At 45.9% G+C, this 20,470-nt stretch overlaps 1 protein-coding gene across 8 annotated transcripts in view; it reads left to right on the top strand.

Annotated features, from left to right (window-relative positions):
* CSNK1G1 (casein kinase 1 gamma 1) overlaps nucleotides 1–20,470 on the top strand; it is a 229,218-nt gene that overhangs the window by 138,977 nt on the left and 69,771 nt on the right. For all 8 annotated transcript variants that reach the window (XM_065412650.1, XM_065412649.1, XM_065412656.1 and 5 more), the window contains 2 exons: nucleotides 7,600–7,834; nucleotides 16,031–16,116. In XM_065412650.1, coding sequence (XP_065268722.1) covers nucleotides 7,600–7,834; nucleotides 16,031–16,116 — 321 coding nt within the window. The remainder of the gene's footprint in view (nucleotides 1–7,599; nucleotides 7,835–16,030; nucleotides 16,117–20,470) is intronic.

Here is a 20,470-nt window from a genome sequence, read left to right as displayed (position 1 = left end):
GCTTTTTGTCTGTATTCTGATTTTTGAACTCCCCTGCCCACCCCCAAGGTATGTGACTACAGCATTGTCAAACTATCAAATTAATCATGAGTAATGTGATTTTAGTCTTTGTTGTAAACATTCTTGCTAGAGAAGCCAACCAAGATCAGGTCCCCATTGTGTTGAGTACTGGACAAAGAGGAGACAGTCCCTGCCTCAGAGATTACAATCTAATGCAAATCATAGTGGTGAGATTGTGATACGGAAACGTGACCTGTACCCACTGAACCCATTTCATATAGTGGTCACCAAACATCCAACACATAGGAATGGCTTTTAATGCCTGTTGAGCTGATCTGGATTCAAATAGGTGAGCTACAAATCAGACTCTGTACTTCATTAGCAATGCCCTGAGGCATATCATCCCCCATAAACACTAATTATACACCTTTGAGAATGGGGATTACTTTCTAGAAGGTAAAGCTTACTAAATCAAACCGTGATCTTTTGGCGCTTACACAGGCACGGTCTTCCATTCTCTGGACACGAGCAAAATCTCCCACATGTTGCTGTCACTCTCACTAGAGTAAAGTGCCCCATCCGGTTCTTAAAGGGAGAGCTCCTATTAACCAAAATACAAATGCTAAACATACAATAAAACAGATTTAACACAACTTCCAAATTCACTTCTAAATACAATGCTTTGTGATCTAAAATGATTCCAACAATTACTTCTGGATGCTAGCACTAATGCTTACACATACATACATACTTTTTTTTTTTTTTTTTTTTTTTTTGCGTCCAGAAGTCATCAGCACATTGAATTCAGAACCTTCATATCTTCACAGGTCTCTTCTGCTTCAGCTATAAATACATTGGTATAGCTATACTGGATTAGATCCAAGGTCCATATAGTCCAGTATCCTGGAACATATAGAAGTAACAGTTGTGGGGAAACATGCTGTTTTCTCTGTATGGACCAGCCCATACAGGGGGAGACAACATACACTTGGCTGGAGGGTTACACAACTATTAGTGAGGTGGTAGTGGAATGCTGGACAACCTATAAAGGATAACTACTGTGTTAATTAAAAACCCTGTGATTTGGAAAATCTGCATTGGCTTATGTGGACTAGATAATTTTGTTGCAATAACTGTCTCCTGGCATGGTGTAGAAGTGGAGAGTGGATGATAGCTGAACATGGAGCCTTTCAGTTTATAGAACTAAAGAATTGGAAATATAAAAGAAATTCTACTGCTTTTTCTATCTTCCCTCCCTGGCACTTCATGGGCTCTGGATGTAAAGGAGCCAGATCAGTGTTTTACAATGCTCCTAGAATGCATTAATTCAGTGACTACATAATCTAAAATATGTTTGATCTTTCCAAACTCCCACTTTGTCCCCACCTACTCATCTTGCTGTGAAAGTACTTTTTAAAAAATAAATTAAACAAGGTAGTGCTGGTTTTAATTTGAGCATTTTTTTTTATTTTTTATTTTTTTTTAAGTTGACCATCCCAATAAATGACCTATCCTGGTAGTAAAGACAAAATCAAGCAAAGTATTCATACTGCATTTTAAATCTTACTTTGTATGGAGGGTTAGCCAGCCCTCCAGCCCTTTTAAAGGGACACTTTTCCAGGTTGAATTTATTACAAACATACCTTTTGATCTTCAAACCTACCAGTGTGTGAAACAAACAATTGAGATGTGTGACAAATGGCTGAAATGTGGAACATCTGTTGTGTTATGCGTCATGCCATAATTATTTTATAATGGTTGTTAACTATAAAACCTGATTTAAAAGATTTTTTTCTGTGTGTGTATTAAATTACTTTTTGAAAGAAAACTGAAAAAAGTTTCAGCATGTAGAAACTGATTCTTTGCATGGCGTCTGCATATTGCCATTTATGAGATCAAGGCACTCATGCTGGGAGCTCCTAGAATCGTCTGGAAAACAGTGTCTTTTGGGTCCACTTGCCTATCCCTTCCCCCTTTTATCCTGGATGGCTCCGAGAATATAAAACAAGGAGTGGCCCAACCACCCTTCAGTTCCTTCTAACTTCTGAAGGTCCAATGAGTTTAGATTGCACACACTGTCCTCAGTGCTTTCCTCATTAGTTTTTCTTATTTCTATTTCTTCTCTTTTGGGGCAAATTTTGTTTATAGCTTATTAATTTTTTCAGTCACATTTTTCTTCTAAAAGTAAAGAGGAGGAGATGCCCGACAGGCACGGGCTTTGTCTGCACTTAGGAGTGGGAGGGCTGCCTTAGGCCCCCCTTACTGATGGAGGAGGCTCCCTGGGCCTGGTCAACTAAGTCTGGCAGTCTGTAAATAGAGATTGGTGTAGGGATCTGGTCACAGTCAAGGTCCCCTGGTCTGTTCAAGGTGACCTAGGAGACTTAGTTATGTGCCTAAACCATCTCTCTGGACATTGGATCTGGATCTTCAGAACTCAGATCCTTCAGCCAAGTGTTGACCTGAGGCTGCAGAACCTGGATATAGATCCTGCAGCAGAGCATGGATGCCGGGGTCACAAGATCCAGATACCATAGCTAAGTTGGATCCATAGTTGACACATTTTGGATCTGGATCCAGAGGCAGAAACCAAGCTTGCAGCTGGATCTAGCAGTCAAACATGTATCCAGTGTTAGCATTTGGATCCAAATTTGACAGCCATACAGGAAGACCTGCTAACCACAGTTGCTAAGAAGGGATCACATTGGCTGGGATCCAGCCAGCATGAGGATCAACTGTCACTAGTCTAGTGGTTCTATACTGGATCTACTCAGATTGGTAAAGTCCAGTACTGCAGTTCCAACACCATGATCTTTGTGAACTGCTTTCCTTATTGATTCTGTGTACATCATAGTGGTATGAGCAAGCAGATCCATTCTGGAGATCTTCACAACACTGGAAGGCGAAATTTCACACATTACAGGCTTTTATAACATATTTTGAAGGACAGATTAAATTCAGAGGTAATTGGAAAAGCAGATGTAATCCATATGCATTCACCAAAGGTAGATCATGCCAGACTAACATGATATTCTTCTTTAAGAAGATAAGTGATATTTTTTTAGGCAAGGCAAATGCAGCAGATCTAATATACTAGGACTTCAGTTAAGCATTTGACACACTAAAATTAGAGAAGATGGGGATTAGTCAAGAATTGTAAGGTGGGTAAGGATTTGGTTAAAGGGGAAAAAGCAACCAGTTGCTCTGAAAGGTGAGCAGTGAGACTGAAGGGAGGTTACTAGTGAAGTTCCTCAAGTATCAATCTAGGGACAGATCTTATTTAATATTTCTATTACTAATCTTGGCACCAAAAGTAGGAGTATGTTAATGAAACTTATTCATGTTACAAAGTAGGGAGACATTGTCAATACAGAGAAACATGAGAATATTATATAGGAAGAACTGGATGACCTTGAAGACTGGAGTAACAGAAATGGGATGGAATTTAAAATGCAAGGTCATGCACTGAAGGTCTGATAAGAATTTGTGCCATATACTGGGGTATCATCAGTTGGAAGCGACTCAGGAGGTGAGAGACTGAGGTGTGTTGGTTAATCACAAGATGACTGAGCTACGAAAAAGATATCCTAGGATTGCATTTGCATCAGGTGAGGCATTTCCAGTAAAGATAGAGAAATATTTCAACTATTTCCATATTGACTGGATATGTCACCTCAGGACAGGGTGCAGAGAAGTTTCTAGACACTATAAATTACTGCTTCTTGGAGTAGCTGGTCCTGGTACCCACAAGGGGAGAGGCAATTCTTGATTTAGTCATAAGTGGAGCGCAGGATCTGATCCAAGAGGTGAATATAGCTGAACCACTCAGTAACAGTGACCATAATGTAATAAAATTTAACATTCTTTTTGGGGGGGGGAGATACCAAAGAAGCCCACCACAGTAGCATTTAACTATAGAAAGGGGAACTACACAAAAATGAGGAAGCTAGTTAAATGTAAATTAAAAGGTACAGTCACAAAAGTGGCATGTTGGAAGCTGCATGGAAACTTTTTAAAAACACCATAATAGAGGCTCAAATCAAATGTATACCCCAAATTAAAAAACATAGTAAGAGGACCAAAAAAGTGACACCATGGCTAAACAACAAGGTAAAAGAAGCAGTTAGAGGCAAAAAGGTATTCTGTAAAAATTGGAAGTCAGATCCTACTGAGGAAAGTAGAAAGGAGCATAAGCGCTGGCAAATCAAGTATAAAACTATAATTCATCATCATCATGTTCCTATTACTCCTCTGGCATTTAGGGCAGTGATGAAGCTCCTCCACTCCTGTCTGTTTCTGGCAAGTCTTTCAATGGTTCCCCAGCTGTGCCCAAGGTTTTTCAGGTCAGCTTCCACAGCCATGTTGTTTTTGGGCGGCCTCATTTTCGCTTGCCTTCAGGTGTTCTCTTATTGCTACTCTGGTGATTGAATCAGTTTCCATCTGAAGCACATGACTGATCCATCTCCAACACCTCCTGGCAATGATGGTCCTCAGATCCTCTTGGCTGCACTGTGTCAATAGATCTTGGTTTGAGATTGTTCTGGGCCAAAAGATACGGAGGATTATTCTGAGGCAGGTTGTATGGAATGAAGACAGTTTGGACATGTCATACTTTCTCATTCCCCAGCATTCTGCACTATAAAGTAGTGTTGAAAGTACGCAGCTCTGATAAATCTTGAGTTTGGTTTTGGTGTTGTATTTTGATGCTCCTGAAGGTATTCCTGGCTTTATTGATTTTGTTCCCGATGTCCTAGCTTGTTCCACCGTCCTGGCTGATGGTGCTGCCCAAGTATGTGAATGTTCCTACATTGGTGAGAACATAATCCTCTATCTGTACTGGTGATGGTGAGGCAATATTAAAGGTCATGATATCTGTCTTATTGCGGTTGATTTTCAGGCCAGTTTGCTGGCTGAATGCGTTGAGTCGAGTTGTTTTTTCTTGTATATGGTGTGTTGGGTATGTGATAGGAGAGTGACATCATCTGCGAAGTCCAAGTCTTCAAGGGATGAGAAGAGTGTCCATTTAATGCCTCTTTGCATGTCTTCTGTTGTATGCCACGTTACCCAGTCGATGGCAATGTTGAAGAGGATTGCAGACATTATACACCCCTGACATACTCCTGTTTTGACTTCAAAACTCAGCTCACTGTGATCAACACTGCATGTAAAGTTGAAATAGAAGCTTTTGATGATGTTGATTATATGGAATTTCTTTCCATATGCCTGCAGAATGCACCATAGGCTGGTCCTGTGAATGCTCTCAATTAGGCAGGCTCCTCCCCCCCTCCCCTCCCCCCCAAAAAAGGAAAGTAACTAGCAAAAGACTCTCAAACTAACAGCAAAAATTTAAGTACATCAGATTCAGGAAGTATAATTAGGTTAAAAAAAATGTTTTTATGCAGGATAGGTCCATCAGTGACTATTAGCCAACATGATCAGGGATGCAACTCCATGCTTTCGGTGTTCCTAAGCCTCTGACTGCCAGATGCTGGGACTGAATGACTGGGGATGGATCAGTCAATAATTGCCCTGTTCTGTTAATTCCCTCTGAAGCACCTGGCATTGGCCACTGTTGGAGGACAGGATATTGGGCTATATGGACCATTGGTCTGATCCAGTATGGCCGTTCTTATGGTTTTATGTTCCTAAGTATTAATGCCATTTTACAAGGCACTGGTAAGACCTCCTCTGGCATACTGTGTACAAGTCTGGTCATCCATGTTCAAAAAAGATGAATTTCAAGTGGAAGAGGTGCAGCGAAGAGGTACTGGGATGATCAGGGGAATGGGGTGTCTAGGAGACTTAAAGAGCTTGACTTGTTTAGTCTTGCAAAACAAAGGCTGAGAGGATAAGATTACTCTCTAAAAATATATTGGGGGTAAACACCAGGGAGGATGAAGTGCTATTTAAGTTCTTTACAACTGGCCATGAACGAATTTAGGTTGAGGTATGCACGGTGGCTTGCAGGATGCTGGTGTGGTCTGTGCCAAGTATGGCATATAGTTTGTAAAAGCGGCGGGTCTGCAGCTTGGCACCAGACAAGTTGTTGGCTTCCCTGGCCTTGTGATGTGCCTGGTGCAGTTCCTTCGCTTTCATGCAACAGCGTGGCTGATCCCTGGCCTACCCTTTGCCTAGATCCCCTGTGTGATCTGTTCATGGATGTCCATGTTTCTGGTCCGTAGCTGTGCTTGCACAGCCTCTTCTCCCCACAGGCCCGGGAGATCCAATACGTCCTGTCTACACCAGGCAGTGTCTAGTGTGTGGAGCTGGTCTGGTAAGTTGTGGAGTTGCACACCACAAGGAAGAGCTGCTAGGTGTGCTTGCCAAGCTGGGCAATCAGGAATATGTTCATGGGGCTTTAAAAAAATTAAAAAATATGTTCATGGGGCTTTAAAAGGTGATGGCTCACACATCTACACTCAAACTGTGTTGACCTCAATAGACTGACCATGCCTCCACGCCACTCAGGGAGGTAGTTTTACTGCATTGCTCTATCAGGGCACTTACGTCGGCTGGAGACACATGCTGAAACAGGTCAACACAAGGCAACTTAGGTCAACCTACGTTTGTAGTGTAGACCATGCTGAGAGCGGTTGCACTGCAAAACGCTCAAGCTGCACAGAGTGATTGGATTAGCTGCACAGAGTACCTGCATCCCCACTGCATCACTAGCTCAAGCATCAGCAGCACTCAGGCTCAAACCCACACTCCTCTAATGGACTAGTTCGCTTGAGTTTTAAACACCTTTACTCAAGCTTGAGACTTGTATGTGGATGGGAGTCAGAGTTTTATGCCTCAAGCTAACTCTGCAGTGAAGACAAGCCCTAAGGAAAAACAGTTGCTTATGGCAGCATTGGAAATGTTGGGCCACATATGGAATGTGGAAGTGTAAAGGATGTTAAGCCTTTTTCAGGAGTAGTGCCAGCACAAGAGTAGGGTTGGGCAGTAATAATCCTTTAATTCACTGATTGTCTGAAAGTTTTCTTGCTATTTCTAGTTATTGACAGCCGACATGACTAAGTTATTATTCTTAGTGTTGTTACATAGGAGACATTTTTTCCCCTTAAGAACTTGGCATGGTCTGAGGCAGCATATGGGATGAGGGAGGAGATTGGTGAGAGCAGGAGCAGTAAAGAGACAATTCTCAGTAATCTGGATTTAGAAGTGTTTTTAAAAATCAATACAAAAATGTCTGGCTATTTGTTTGATTCCTGCATGGAATCATTCCAAGAGTCATGCTCTGTTGATTATGTGCATTTAAAAAAATCCCCTCTGATTTTTACATATTTCATTCCGTCATATAAAATAGATGGAGTATAATGTTGTGTTTAGAGCAGGGGTCTGGGAGTCAAGAATTCTGGGCACTGTTCTCAGCTCTGTATATGACTCTCTGACCTAGGGCAAATCATGTAATCTCTGCCTCGGTTTCCCTATTTGTAAAATTCCATTTCTTATGGTGTATTATGAGTTTTAATGTTTGCCAAACACTTTGAGATCACTGGATGTGAATGGCTCTGTTAATACAAAGTATTAATGGGCCATTAGCAGCAAAGTGTGATTAGTGTACTGGATATGAATAACGTTTGTCTCATACTTTTGCAGATATCTCGAATGGAATATGTGCATTCAAAGAACCTCATTTACCGAGATGTCAAGCCAGAGAATTTCCTTATTGGCCGGCAAGGCAATAAGAAAGAACACATCATTCACATCATCGACTTTGGATTGGCCAAGGAGTACATTGATCCTGAAACCAAAAAACACATACCTTACAGGGAACACAAGAGCCTAACTGGAACAGCAAGATATATGTCCATCAATACACATCTTGGCAAAGGTCTGTTCACTTCATGCTAACTTACTATGCTTTGTACTCTTTTTAGTAAGAGCATTACATTCTCCTTTAGAGCTCCAACTATAGATTGGCCCGTGGTGTTCCAGTATCAGTCAGGCCATCTCTAAACTATTAAATATTATATGCATTTATCATGATGGTGTCTTCTTTTAAAACTAGGCAAGGAAAAATGCAGGAGAATATACAGAAGGGAACAGTTCTGCACTGGTGGAAGGAGAGGTTTGAGTAATTATTTTATATAAACATTTAGAGCAGCAGTTCTCTTCTGCTGCACAGTTCTGTGTATTTGTTCAGTTTTGCCCAGAGCCTTCCATTTTCAGTGGTTGCTGAATCAGTCTGTCACTTTGTGTACTGTTGGTAGAAGGGAACAACTGAGTTTTCTTAATTTTCCTAGGTTTCAGAGTAGCAGCCGTGTTAGTCTGTATCCGCAAAAAGAACAGGAGTACTTGTGGCACCTTAGAGACTAACAAATTTATTTGAGCATAAGCTTTCGTGGGCTACAACCCACTTCATCAGATGCATCTTCTTACTATATGTTCCATTCTATGCATCTGATGAAGTGGGCTGTAGCTCACGAAAGCGTATGCTCAAATAAATTTGTTGGTCTCTAAGGTGCCACAAGTACTCCTGTTAATTTTCCTAAATATTTTACATTTCCTCGACCTCATTTTACAGTGTCTCGTTTTCCCCGGCCCCTGCTTCAACCTTCCATAATAAAGGAGGGTTGTCCCTTCAGCCACAGAAACAAGTAAGAATCTTGCTCTAAACACTTGCCAGTCTCAGAGAAAGTTGGAGCAGCTGGCAGCTTGTTGGGACTGTTAGATTATCTAGCCCATCGCATGCCTCCTCCAAATAGCAGCTGAAGTAGGAGAACGTCTCGCTCTGGTTTCCACTACTTTTAACAAAGCATCACTTGGCTTTGCCTGATTTTAATATTAGAAACTTACTTTGCCATAGTGACTAAAATGTTGCTGTTCTAAACTTGAAAATAATTGCTTTTGAAGTTCCAAATCAACTCCATTTTACTAAATATTTATGTTCACTTAAACGTCCAGGATAATGGAATAGTTTGCGAGTGGCCTCTGTAGGTCCCCATTTATGAGATCAAGGCAAATACACTCCTTCTGGAAGCTTCTGGAGAGTGGTGTCTGTTTGGGTCAATCCCTCCTCACTCTCTTATTTTATAGCCTCAGAAATGTACACAAGGAGGTAGGCGGGATAGGGAGTGTGAATAGTCCCAATGGATGCTGCTCTTTAGAAGAGTTAGAAAGCTGATGATACAGATGCCTTGATCCTACAATTGGGAATGTGCAGAGGCTGTTCTCAAACTCCACTAACTGGTGAATAACCTTGATTTTTATTGTTGATGAACACTGACTTGTAAGTATGCAGGATGTGAAAGGAAATGTTTTTAAAAGTTTGGGTGATTAACTATTGCCTTCAAAACTATTTTTGCACCAAGTCACTCAAGTCCCAAAAGGAGAATAGTACTTGTTTTTATGTTTAAATTATTAATTATACAATGGATTTACTTTAATTGCAGCTTTTCTAGCTTACTTTAAAGGCCTTGCTTCTGAAAAGTATAGTTGTTTCTAAGGGTATGTCTACACTACGAGAGTAGTTCGATTTTACTTAAATCAAATATGTGGAATCGATATTACAAAGTCGAACGTGTGTGTCCACACTAAGGACAGTAATTCGACTTTGTGAGTCCACACTAACGGGGCAAGCGTCGACATTGGAAGCGGTGCACTGTGGGCAGCTATCCCACAGTTCCCGCAGTCCCCGCTGCCCATTGGAATTCTGGGTCGAGCCCCCAATGCCTTCTGGGGAAAAAAATGTGTCGAGGGTGGTTTTGGGTAACTGTCGTCATCCAACCGTCACTCCCGCCCTCCCTCCCTGAAAGCGCCGGCGGGAAATCAGTTCGCGCACTTTTCTGGTCAGTGACAGCGCGGACGCCACAGCACTGCGAGCATGGAGCCCGCTGTGACCATCGCTGCAGTTATGGCCGTTGTCAACACCTAGCACCTTATCATCCACCTTTCCCAGAGGCAGATGCTGAGAAATCGGGCGAGGAGGCTACGGCAGCGCGGTGAGGACCTGAAGTCTGAGAGTGGCACAGACCTGTCACAAAGCACGGGACCCCGCGCCGAGGACATCATGGTGGCAATGGGTCATGTTGATGTTGTGGAACGGCGATTCTGGGCTCGGGAAACAAGCACGGACTGGTGGGACCGCATAGTGCTGCAGGTCTGGGATGAATCACAGTGGCTGCGAAACTTTCGCATGCGGAAGGGGACTTTCCTGGAACTTTGTGAGTTGCTGTCCCCTGCCCTGAAGCGCAAGGACACCCGGATGCGAGCAGCCCTGAGTGTCCAGAAGCGAGTGGCCATAGCCCTCTGGAAGCTTGCAACGCCAGACAGCTACCGGTCAGTCGCGAACCACTTTGGCGTGGGCAAATCTACCGTGGGGGTTGCTGTGATGCAAGTAGCCAACGCAATCGTTGAGCTACTGCTGTCAAAGGTAGTGACCCTTGGAAACGTGCAGGTCATCATAGATGGCTTCGCCGCGATGGGATTCCCAAACTGCGGTGGGGCTATAGATGGAACTCACATCCCTATCCTGGGACCGGACCACCAGGCCAGCCAGTACATTAACCAAAAGGGCTACTTTTCAATGGTGCTGCAAGCACTGGTGGACCATAGGGGACGTTTTACAAACATCAACGTCGGATGGCCGGGCAAGGTTCATGACGCTCGTGTTTTCAGGAACTCTGGTCTGTTTAGACGGCTGCAGGAAGGTATTTACTTCCCGGACCACAAAATAACTCTTGGGGATGTGGAGATGCCTATAGTCATCCTCGGGGACCCAGCCTACCCGCTAATGTCCTGGCTCATGAAGCCCTATACAGGCGCCCTGGACAGTGAAAAAGAACTCTTCAACTACCGGCTGAGCAAGTGCAGAATGGTGGTGGAGTGTGCTTTTGGATGTCTCAAGGGGAGATGGAGAAGCTTACTGACTCGCTCTGATCTCAGCGAAACCAATATCCCCATTGTTATTGCAGCTTGCTGTGTGCTCCACAATCTGTGTGAGAGCAAGGGGGAGACCTTTATGGCGGGGTGGGAGGTTGAGGTAAATAGCCTGGCTGCTGATTACGCCCAGCCAGACAGCCGGGCGATTAGAAGAGCCCAGCGGGACGCGCTGTGCATCCGGGAGGCTTTGAAAGCTAGGTTCCTGAGTGAGCAGGGTAACCTGTGACTATTAAGTTTGTTTACAGAGAAGCTGAACCTGCCCCCGTTTCTTTACCCAGTAAATGTTCACTATCCTCTCCAGTTACATACCCCGTTCACCCCGTTCACCCCCTTCCAACACACGTTTAAAAATAAAATCACTTGAAATTTGTTAATGAACACCGTTTTCTTTATTACTGTTTTCGCGGTAAAGTGTTGAACCTGGGACGCAGACTGTGGTGGGGAGCGGGTGTAGTGTAGTGATGCGAAGGACGCTTCTAAACTCCAGGAATGACAGGCTCCGCACTGGTGGACTGGTTGTTTCAACGGAGCCTGCCACCCCTCTTGTTCGGGACTCTGTGTGTGGGGGCTATGTGACTTTGTGGCAGGGGGAGGACGGTTACAGATCCCCTGCTGCGTGGCTCTGTGATCCAGGATAAGGACCGCTGCATAAGATCTCTAACCGCCCTCCCCCGCCACAAAGTCACATAGCCCCCCCCCCCCCCCCCCCGAACATGAAAACCACCTCCCAGACTGACCAGGGTAACTAGTGACTGCAATGTGTGTGTGCCCTGCTGCTGAACCTGCCTCCGCGTCTGTACCCTGGTAAAGGTGACTGTCCTGTCCAATTACCAACCCCCTTCCCCCCCTTCAAACAGACTCTCCTCTAAAAGAACATGATGGAAACAGTAATTAACAGAAACATATTTTTTATTAGCAACTACACATGAACCTGGGGGATGAAACTGGGACGGGGGCTTGGGTGAGGCGGGAAGGAAAGGACTTATCAATTTTTGGGGAATGAGAGCCTTCTGGTACTTGAGCAGTCTGCAGGGGTGGAGTGAGAGTTTTCACGGACTCTGCCGCCCCTCCTTCTTGGGACTTTGGGTGAGGGGGGTATGGGACTTTGTGGCGGGGGAGGGCGGTTAGAGAGAGACTGCAGCGGGGCTCTGTCCTCCTGCCTCCGGTCCTGCAGAACATCCACAAGGCGCCGGAGCGTGTCCGTTTGCTCCCTCATTAGTCCAAGCAGCGTTTGAGTCGCCTGCTGGTCTTCCTGCCGCCACCTCTCCTCCCGTTCCATGTGTGATCGGTGGATTTGGGACAAGTTCTCCCTCCACTGGGTCTGCTGGGCTGCCTGGGCTCGGGAGCAGCCCATAAGTTCCGAGAACATGTCCTCCCGTGTCCTCTTCTTCCTACGCCTAATCTGCGCTAGCCTCTGGGAGTGTGATGCCAGGGTAGGTCGGGAGACAGTCGCAGCTGTGGGATGGGAAAAAGGGAGTGAATTCCTCAGAAAGATAAATTTTTTTGTGAACAAAGAACATATTCTTTCTCTGTGAACAAGACCATGCACAGCACCTATCACATGCGCACTCAGGACAAGGTCGAATTTTCGGCCTTCGCATTCAGTGCCTGGGGTCTTGCAGTGCAGATCAGACAAGCGGGACAGGACAGCGGAATTTGGGTAACAGGCTGACATGGTAAGCCGTAGACTTGTGGCTGTTTAAAACTTTAATAATAGCACTGGCCTCCTTTCACGTTCAAAGCAATGCCAGTCCCTGCTGCCAGCAATCCGGCAAGCATGAACTCTGCCCCTGTCCCACCCCCTCGCGGCTGTCCCAGGGAAAGATCCCTGTATGCTGCTCCTCTCCCGCCTCCACCACGTGGCTGTAAACCGCCGGTTACAGTTCTGTAAAGGAACAGGCAAGCAGTCCCAATACTAACATTCCCCTACCTAATTCAAAGCAGGTCACCATGAGCGACATCACTCTGATGAGGATTTCAGAGACGGAGAAAGAAAGGATGCTTCGGGAAAGCCTGCAAAGACCAGGGCCGTATGCCGCCATGCTCTGCAAGGCAATGATACCCGAGTACTTGATTGTCTCCTGGCGCGGAAACGTTTCCTACCACGGAGGACCCAATAAGGCCGCTCTCCCCAAGAACCTGATGCAAAGGCTTTCCAATTACCTCCAGGAGAGCTTCGTGGAGATGTCCCAGGAGGATTTCTGCTCTATCCCCGGACATATAGACCGGATTTTACTGTAGCTGCACTGGCAGGGACTAAACAGTAGAGCGCCTAGGGCAAAACAATCATGCTAAACCGGACATTGTTAGATTTTTTTTCAGTAGTTGCACTGCCAAGGACTGAAACGTTAAGCGCCTAGGGCAAACTAATCATGAAAAACCCATTGTTAATATTGTTAATATTCCTGTTCTGTTAAAAATAAATGTTTACATGTTTAAAACACTTACTGACTGATCCTTCCCCTGATTCTGTGTCCGGGTTAACGCCTGGGGACGGTTGGTAGGGGATCTCTGTAAGGGTGATGAAGAGATCCTGGCTGTCGGGGAAATCAGCGTTGTAAGCGCTGTCGACTGCCTCGTCCTCCTCATCTCCTTCCTCATCTTCCCCGTCCGCTAACATCTCTGAGGAACCGGCCGTCAACAATATCCCATCCTCAGAGTCCACGGTCAGTGGTGGGGTAGTGGTGGCGGCCGCACCTAGGATGGAATGCAGTGCCTCGTAGAAACGGGATGTCTGGGGCTGGGATCCGGAGCGTCCGTTTGCCTCTTTGGTCTTCTGGTAGCCTTGTCTCAGCTCCTTGATTTTCACGCGGCACTGCGTTGCATCCCGGCTGAATCCTCTCTCTGCCATGGCTTTAGAGATCTTCTCGTAGATCTTTGCATTCCATCTTTTCAATCGCAGCTCGGAAAGCACGGACTCATCGCCCCACACAGCGATCAGATCCAAGACTTCCCGATCAGTCCATGCTGGGGCCCTCTTTCTATTCTGAGATTGCATGGCCATCTCTGCTGGAGAGCTCTGCATCGTTGCCAGTGCTGCTGAGCTCGCCACGATGTCCAAACAGGAAATGAGATTCAAACTGCCCAGACAGGAAAAGGAATTCAAATTTTCCCGGGGCTTTTCCTGTGTGGCTGGTCAGAGCATCCGAGCTCGGACTGCTGTCCAGAGCGTCAACAGAGTGGTGCACTGTGGGGTAGCTCCCGGAGCTATTACCGTCTATTTCCATCCACACCTAGCCTAATTCGACATGGCCATGTCGAATTTAGCGCTACTCCCCTCGTTGGGGAGGAGTACAGAAGTTGAATTTAAGAGACCTCTATGTCGAACTAAATAGTTTTGTTGTGTGGACGGGTGCAGAGTTAATTCGATGTAACGGTGCTAAATTCGACATAAACTCCTAGTGTAGACCAGGCCTAAGATGTTTTTAATTTTGGGAAGGTGGTGTTGGGCTCTTATTGTCTTACGTGGAGAGTTGTGCCACCTAGTGTAGACAACATGTTAAAACATCGTACAGTGTGTATATCATCATAACTACTTAAGAGGGGCCTCTTGTTACAGGAAGATGTAACAATTGAGACTCTTGTAATAGGTTGCAGGCATTGCAGGAAGCCACAGTATGAGTGGTGTCTTGCTAGTGAATTTGACGCAGATGAAGTTTCCTCCTGCGTAAAGATGGGGAGAGTGTATAATCAAAGTCCTCTCTAGATCATCATTGCTAATTTCTTGGTAATGATTTAATGCTGAGCATTGTTATTCTAATCAAACTGACTATGGCATTTTTCCAGTCCTTTTCCAGGGTCAAAGATCCTGACTCTCTTGCTGATAACTGTATCCATATTGTAATTATTTTCCCCATTGAATTAAGAGTTGTATCCTTCCTATTTACAGCTATATCAGTGACATGCAGTAGTTGCCTTTTTAGCCTCTCCTCTTCACATACTATTTTGAGAGCTATATTTGCTATGTAGTTTCCACGACAAGTCATGCTGTGCAAAGAACTGCTTGCTCCTCTTCATGCAAATTACACAGCACAGGGACAGCTCTTTAAGCATATTGTGTTTCTACATGTGGGTTGGATGACTGGATTTGCTCCACATTCCTGGCTCTGAATGTGTGAGCTGCCTGCAGGTGGAAGTAATGGCAAGCTGGTCTGTAACCTAGCTTAACTTCAGTTTTTTAATTCCTGGGGAAAGCAGATTGATCCATAAACTGCATCTTAGAGTTCAGACGTTTTTCTAAAACATAATAAACTAGAAATCAAACATATTGAAGCTGGGGTCTCCTAGCTTTAGTTAGTTTTTAAAAATACCTACATAGTGTTTATCCTCATTCACTGGCCTGAAGCTTTACTCTGCTGGACAGCAGCCTGCTCACAAAGAAGGGCTTTGAAAACTTGAAATCAAGCATTTTGGCTCATGTTGAACTATACAAGGAAAAAGCCCCATTTGTATCTGAACTAATAAATGAAATGCTTAGGATTGGTGTCCTCTATTGCATCGGTTCTCAAACTTTTTCATAATGTAGGCCTGCATCTTAATGGATTAACTTATGGACACCTCCCCTCCCACCTGTGATCATATGGACCACCTTCTCTTCCATTCACAATCATATAACATCTTTGTGGCAACTACAGCAAACACTTGTAAGGAAAAGAAACAGGGAAATATTTATTTTTAATTGCTGTGATGTAATGAGCTATAAAAACAGTTGGAAAAGAGCCAGCAACATGTGACCTATCCAGTCTCTACAGGATGGTCATCAAATGCTTCAGACCACCATCACTCTTGAGACCACAGCTTGGGGACTGCTTTACTCTTGTACTATTGCTACTTTAATCCTCCATTTTGATCTGAGTGACACAAGAAGTTTAACATTTCTATTGTACAGTATGTCCAGCCTTTGTGTAGACCAATTACCACTAGCTGATTTTTTTTTTTTTTAATTTGGCATTTATTTGCTTTGGCCAGTTTTAGGTATTCTTATACAAGAGGATGATCTGAGCTATAATAATTTTTGTGCATATGGAAAGAAAAGTAAATAAAGTTTTCATGTAATACATTATTTCAGAAATAAATCTGGTTGCTGAACCAGTTAGTTTTACTTCAGTAGCTGAAGCAATAACATGTGGTCTCTTGTACCTTTCAGAGCAAAGTCGGCGAGATGACTTGGAAGCCCTTGGCCACATGTTCATGTATTTTCTTCGAGGCAGTCTGCCCTGGCAAGGGCTCAAGGTATATGTTCAAATGTATCACTTAGTGAATTTTAGACAGCAAAATCTACTTTCTTGGTCTCACATTTTTCATTCTTCTTCTCTTCCGGAAGGTGAATCTTTTAGGAAAATTTGAGCAAAATCTCTTCATTTTCTTTGAGATCCAGGAAGTGGATGGGAAGACTCTTCTGGCTGTGTGTGTTTAAAATAAAAAAATAAAACTAACCACACATGGGCATAGTGTAAATGACCAAAGATTGAAGCTTTGCAAAGATGTACCGTATATACTCGTTCATAAGCCGAATTTTTTTAGTAAAAAAGGGAAGCACCAGAGACGGGGGTCGGCTTATGAACGGGTACAGAGAGGGAGAGGTGGGACACAGCCCCTCCCCCCAACAGAGGGAGCAAGGAGAGGCAGCACAGCCAGCAGAGACAGAAGGGAAGAGGCGGGGCCAGAGTCTCTCCGCTTCTGGCCACGCTGCTCTCCCCACAGCCTCCAAAGCAGCTGCAGCTCTGGGGCTGGCAGGCTGCAGCCCTGCCGCTCAGCCCCGCCTCCCAGAGCAGGCTGTGGCCGCACCGCCCGGCCCGCCGGAGCATGCTGAGGCCATGCCGCCCAGCCCAGCCCGCTGGAACACGCTGCAGCCGCGCCGCCCAGTCTGGCCAGAGACATCCTCCCCTGGCCCTCGCCAGATAAGGTGGGAAGGGATGGGATGGGGAGAGTGTGGGGGTCCCAGGCTAGGGGTGGGGTTATGTGGGGGGTGGTCACAGGGGTTACTCCCCTGACTCCCAGCTTCTCCCCCCCAAAAAAATTTCCCCACCAGTTGCTGTCCCAGCCCATCAGGGTAAGCAGCTGGCGCGCCGGGACACTTTGTTTACTTAGGTTTACCTCCGTGCCTGCAGACGCTCGAGGTAAACAAACCATCTCGGCCCACCAGCGGCTTATCCTGATGGCCTGGGAGCCAAAGTTTGCTGACCCCTGAATTATAGGGTCGGCTTATGAACGGGTTATAAAAATTTTCCATTTTTACTTATCCATCTTGGGGGGGTCGGCTTATAAACGAACCGGCTTATGATCAAGTATATACGGTAATTATCTCATTATGAACTAGTGTCTCTGGTGTGTGTGTGTAAAACCTTTGGAATATGATTTGACAGCTATGACTGTTTGAAAGCTGCACACGGAACATGGGCACTAAAACTTAAGCCTACACTTACATGGTTAAGGGCCACATCCTGCACTACTTTCTCAGACAAACTCCCATTGACTTCAGTTGAAGTTCTTCCTCGATGCAGAGTTTGGTCCTAAGTATACAATAGTTGCTTCAAGGAACTTAGGGCTTGTCTTCATGCGCTACAGCAGTACCGGCGCAGCTGCGCTACTGTAATGCTTTAGTGAAAACCTACTACACCAATAGGAGAGCTTTTGCCTTCGACATAATTAATCCACCTCCCCGAGAGGCAATAGCTATATTGACAGGAGAAGCTTTCCCGTCAACATAGCGTTGGCTATATGGGGGGTTAGTTCGGTATAGCTACATTGCTCAGGGATTGATTTTTCATACCCCTGAGCAACATAGTTATACTAATACAGGTTTGTAATGTAGACCTGCCTCAGACTCTACTGTTAAAATGATCAACACTAGTAAGCTACACCAGTGCACTAGTTCCTAAGCAAGGAGCTTATTAATATTGTTGACGCAGCCTTTAAGTGCTGCAAACTTATTTTTCTTTTATAAACAAAAAAGGGCTACTACAACTGAAAGACTAGAGGGGGAAATGTTTCTGCAGGGTGCCCTCTGCATATTTCTGTTTATTCCTGTTCTTGAGAAGTGTCTCTTCAGAGTGACACATTTATGAAGGAAAAAAGGAAGGTGGGCAGAGTGTGAATGTGCATACGACACCCTCAAAGAACCACAATTACTGTCAAGTGACCTCTCTTCCTCTGTTTTCAGTTTGTTTACTTGGTTAATTTAACAACATTTTGCATACAGTCACTTTCTCCAATTGTTTGAGAGGCCTTCAGAGAGCATCAGGAGACAGAGACACTTTAAAAAGTAGGAAAACATGACCAAATATTGACAGGGGGACTCAAAGGCAGGTGTGGTATCTGAATCTATTTTTAAAGCTTTTTTTAAAAAGAGATTAGATTTCAACTTTACTGACTACTTTTAAAACACAGTTCTGCTCTGAAAAGTCAGTGCATAAAACATCTTACTCAGACCCTTGTATATTCAGCCAACTCTTCTGATTTAAATAATAAAAAGAAATATACTATTTTTTATCTTGTTAGCACTGCAGAGCCAATATCACTTTGGGAGAGTGAGTTGGATTCTGTACTGAACAGCACAATTGTTAACTAAATTCCAATTACAGGGGCAAAAATCTATTCTCATTTACACCTTTGAAATCCTGCTGTAGACAGGGTTACATTATGGTAAATGAGGGCCATATTGTAGAAGCTTTTGAGTGGAGATGTGTGAGCCAGAAAGAATTCTTCTTCGAGTGCTTGTTCATGTTGATTCCAATCAGGTGTGTGTGTGCGCATGTTCACGTTGGCCGGAAGATTTTTCCCTTAGCAGCACCTGTCGGGTCAGCCTGGGCGCCCCCTGGAGTGGCGCCCTCATGGCGCCTAATATATAGCCCTGCCGACCCGCCACCCCTTCAGTTCCTTCTTACCACCAGTGATGATGGCTGGAATTTCCCTTGGCTCTTGCTCAGCAAGTTTCTTCTCTATTCCGTTGTATATAGTTAGTTCTTAGGGTTGTTCGAGTTAATAGTTTAATATAGTATAGTGTTTTTTGGTGGTTCCCCCCACACACTCTGGCCCCGGCGCCATGGTATGCCGCGGTCCCCGGGCTCAAGCGCATGCCGAAAAGTGACCCACACTCATCGTGTCTACGGTGCCTGGGGGAGACCCATCAGAAAGATTGTAAGATCTGCTGCGAGTTCCGTCTGAGAACACTTAAAGAAAGGGAACAGCGTCTCAAGGTGATCCTCATGGAGGCAGCCCTACGCACCCACTCCGACCTGGGCTCGAGAGACCCGACTCCAACGGCAGCGTCCTCAATGCAGAGCGCCCTGTCGGCGAGTTCAGCGCTGAGGAAGGACTCCTCCAGGGACGCTCGGCACTGTCACAGCTACTCATGGGGCCCATCTGACAGTAGGCACCGCTCTCACTCCCCGGTGCCTCAAAAGAAGAAAAACCTGGAGGACTGTTCTCCAGCTAAGCCATGAGATGTGTGACCCCAGGCGGGCCACTCCTCGGCATCTCCTTTTGGGGCCGTGTCGACTCCGGCCCCATCTCGATCACAGGTGCCTACGCAGCAGCTGCAACTCCCGTACACGCCGGAAGCGTACCAGGCTGCTCAGGACCTCCTCCACCTGACGGCACTGTTCTCGCCTGCCAGGGAGGAACTCTCAGCGCCGACGGAGCCACGTCCTCCGGTGCACTCTAAAGGGAAGCCGGCTATGATGTCAAGACGCCTTCGGCTTGTCCCTGGGCACCTACCCGTTCCGACAGAGAGCCTACCACCTCCCCGAGCTCTCAACGTTCGAGGCATCAAGGATCGGCTCCTCCGTGGTCTTCAGTGTCTGAGACCTCGGAGTCAGAGTCCGATTCCTATTGCTCGGGTAGGAGCAGAAATCATAGAACGAGGTCGGGTAGAGACAGAAAAGAGCATCAGGCGTGGCCTCCGCAGTGGCAGAACCCATCTCAGTGGCCCTTCTGGACCCCCTGGGCTTTTCACCAGGGCCAGGGAGGAACCCAGGGCCCACCCAGCAACATCTTCAGTGGCATCCGCCACTTTTGTGCCGCCTTCCGCTGCGCATCTGCCCTCGGTGCCTACGGTCCCAATGCCTTTGCATCATGCTCGGCTCCGACTTCGGTACCAGCCTTCATGGCATCGACGCACCTGTCTCCCACGCCTGCACCATTGTCGACGTCTACCTCAATGCAGGTACCTACGGCCCCGGTACCGATGTTGGCACCGGGCCCCGCCCCCGACTCCGGCAGCTCCTGTGAGCCTGCCAATACAGCTCCCTCTGGTGAGACTGATGCCGACGCCAACACCTGTTACAGCACCACTTCCTCCAATGCTGCCCCGGGAGTCACGTGATCCCCTCCGGTGCAAATGGTAGGGAGCTTCCACTACCGGCACACGCTTCCTCCTCCTGTCACTGGACGAAGCGTTGGCAGGGACGGCCATAACTCCTGCATTAGAGGACAACAGAGTCCCACGGCAGTTGCTCCGCAGGGCTGCCCAGGGTCTGAGCATCAAGGTTGAGGAGGCAGATCCCATGATGGACATCCTAGCACCCTCGGGACCTTCACGGGTAGCCTTGCCCCTCATAAAGACAGTTGTGGACACCACTAAGAC

This window comes from Emys orbicularis, chromosome 10 (genome assembly GCF_028017835.1).
Source record: "Emys orbicularis isolate rEmyOrb1 chromosome 10, rEmyOrb1.hap1, whole genome shotgun sequence".
Classification (NCBI taxonomy): domain Eukaryota; kingdom Metazoa; phylum Chordata; order Testudines; family Emydidae; genus Emys; species Emys orbicularis.
The sequence above is the reverse complement of the archived record's forward strand: the minus strand, read 5'-3'. Positions and strand labels throughout refer to the sequence as shown.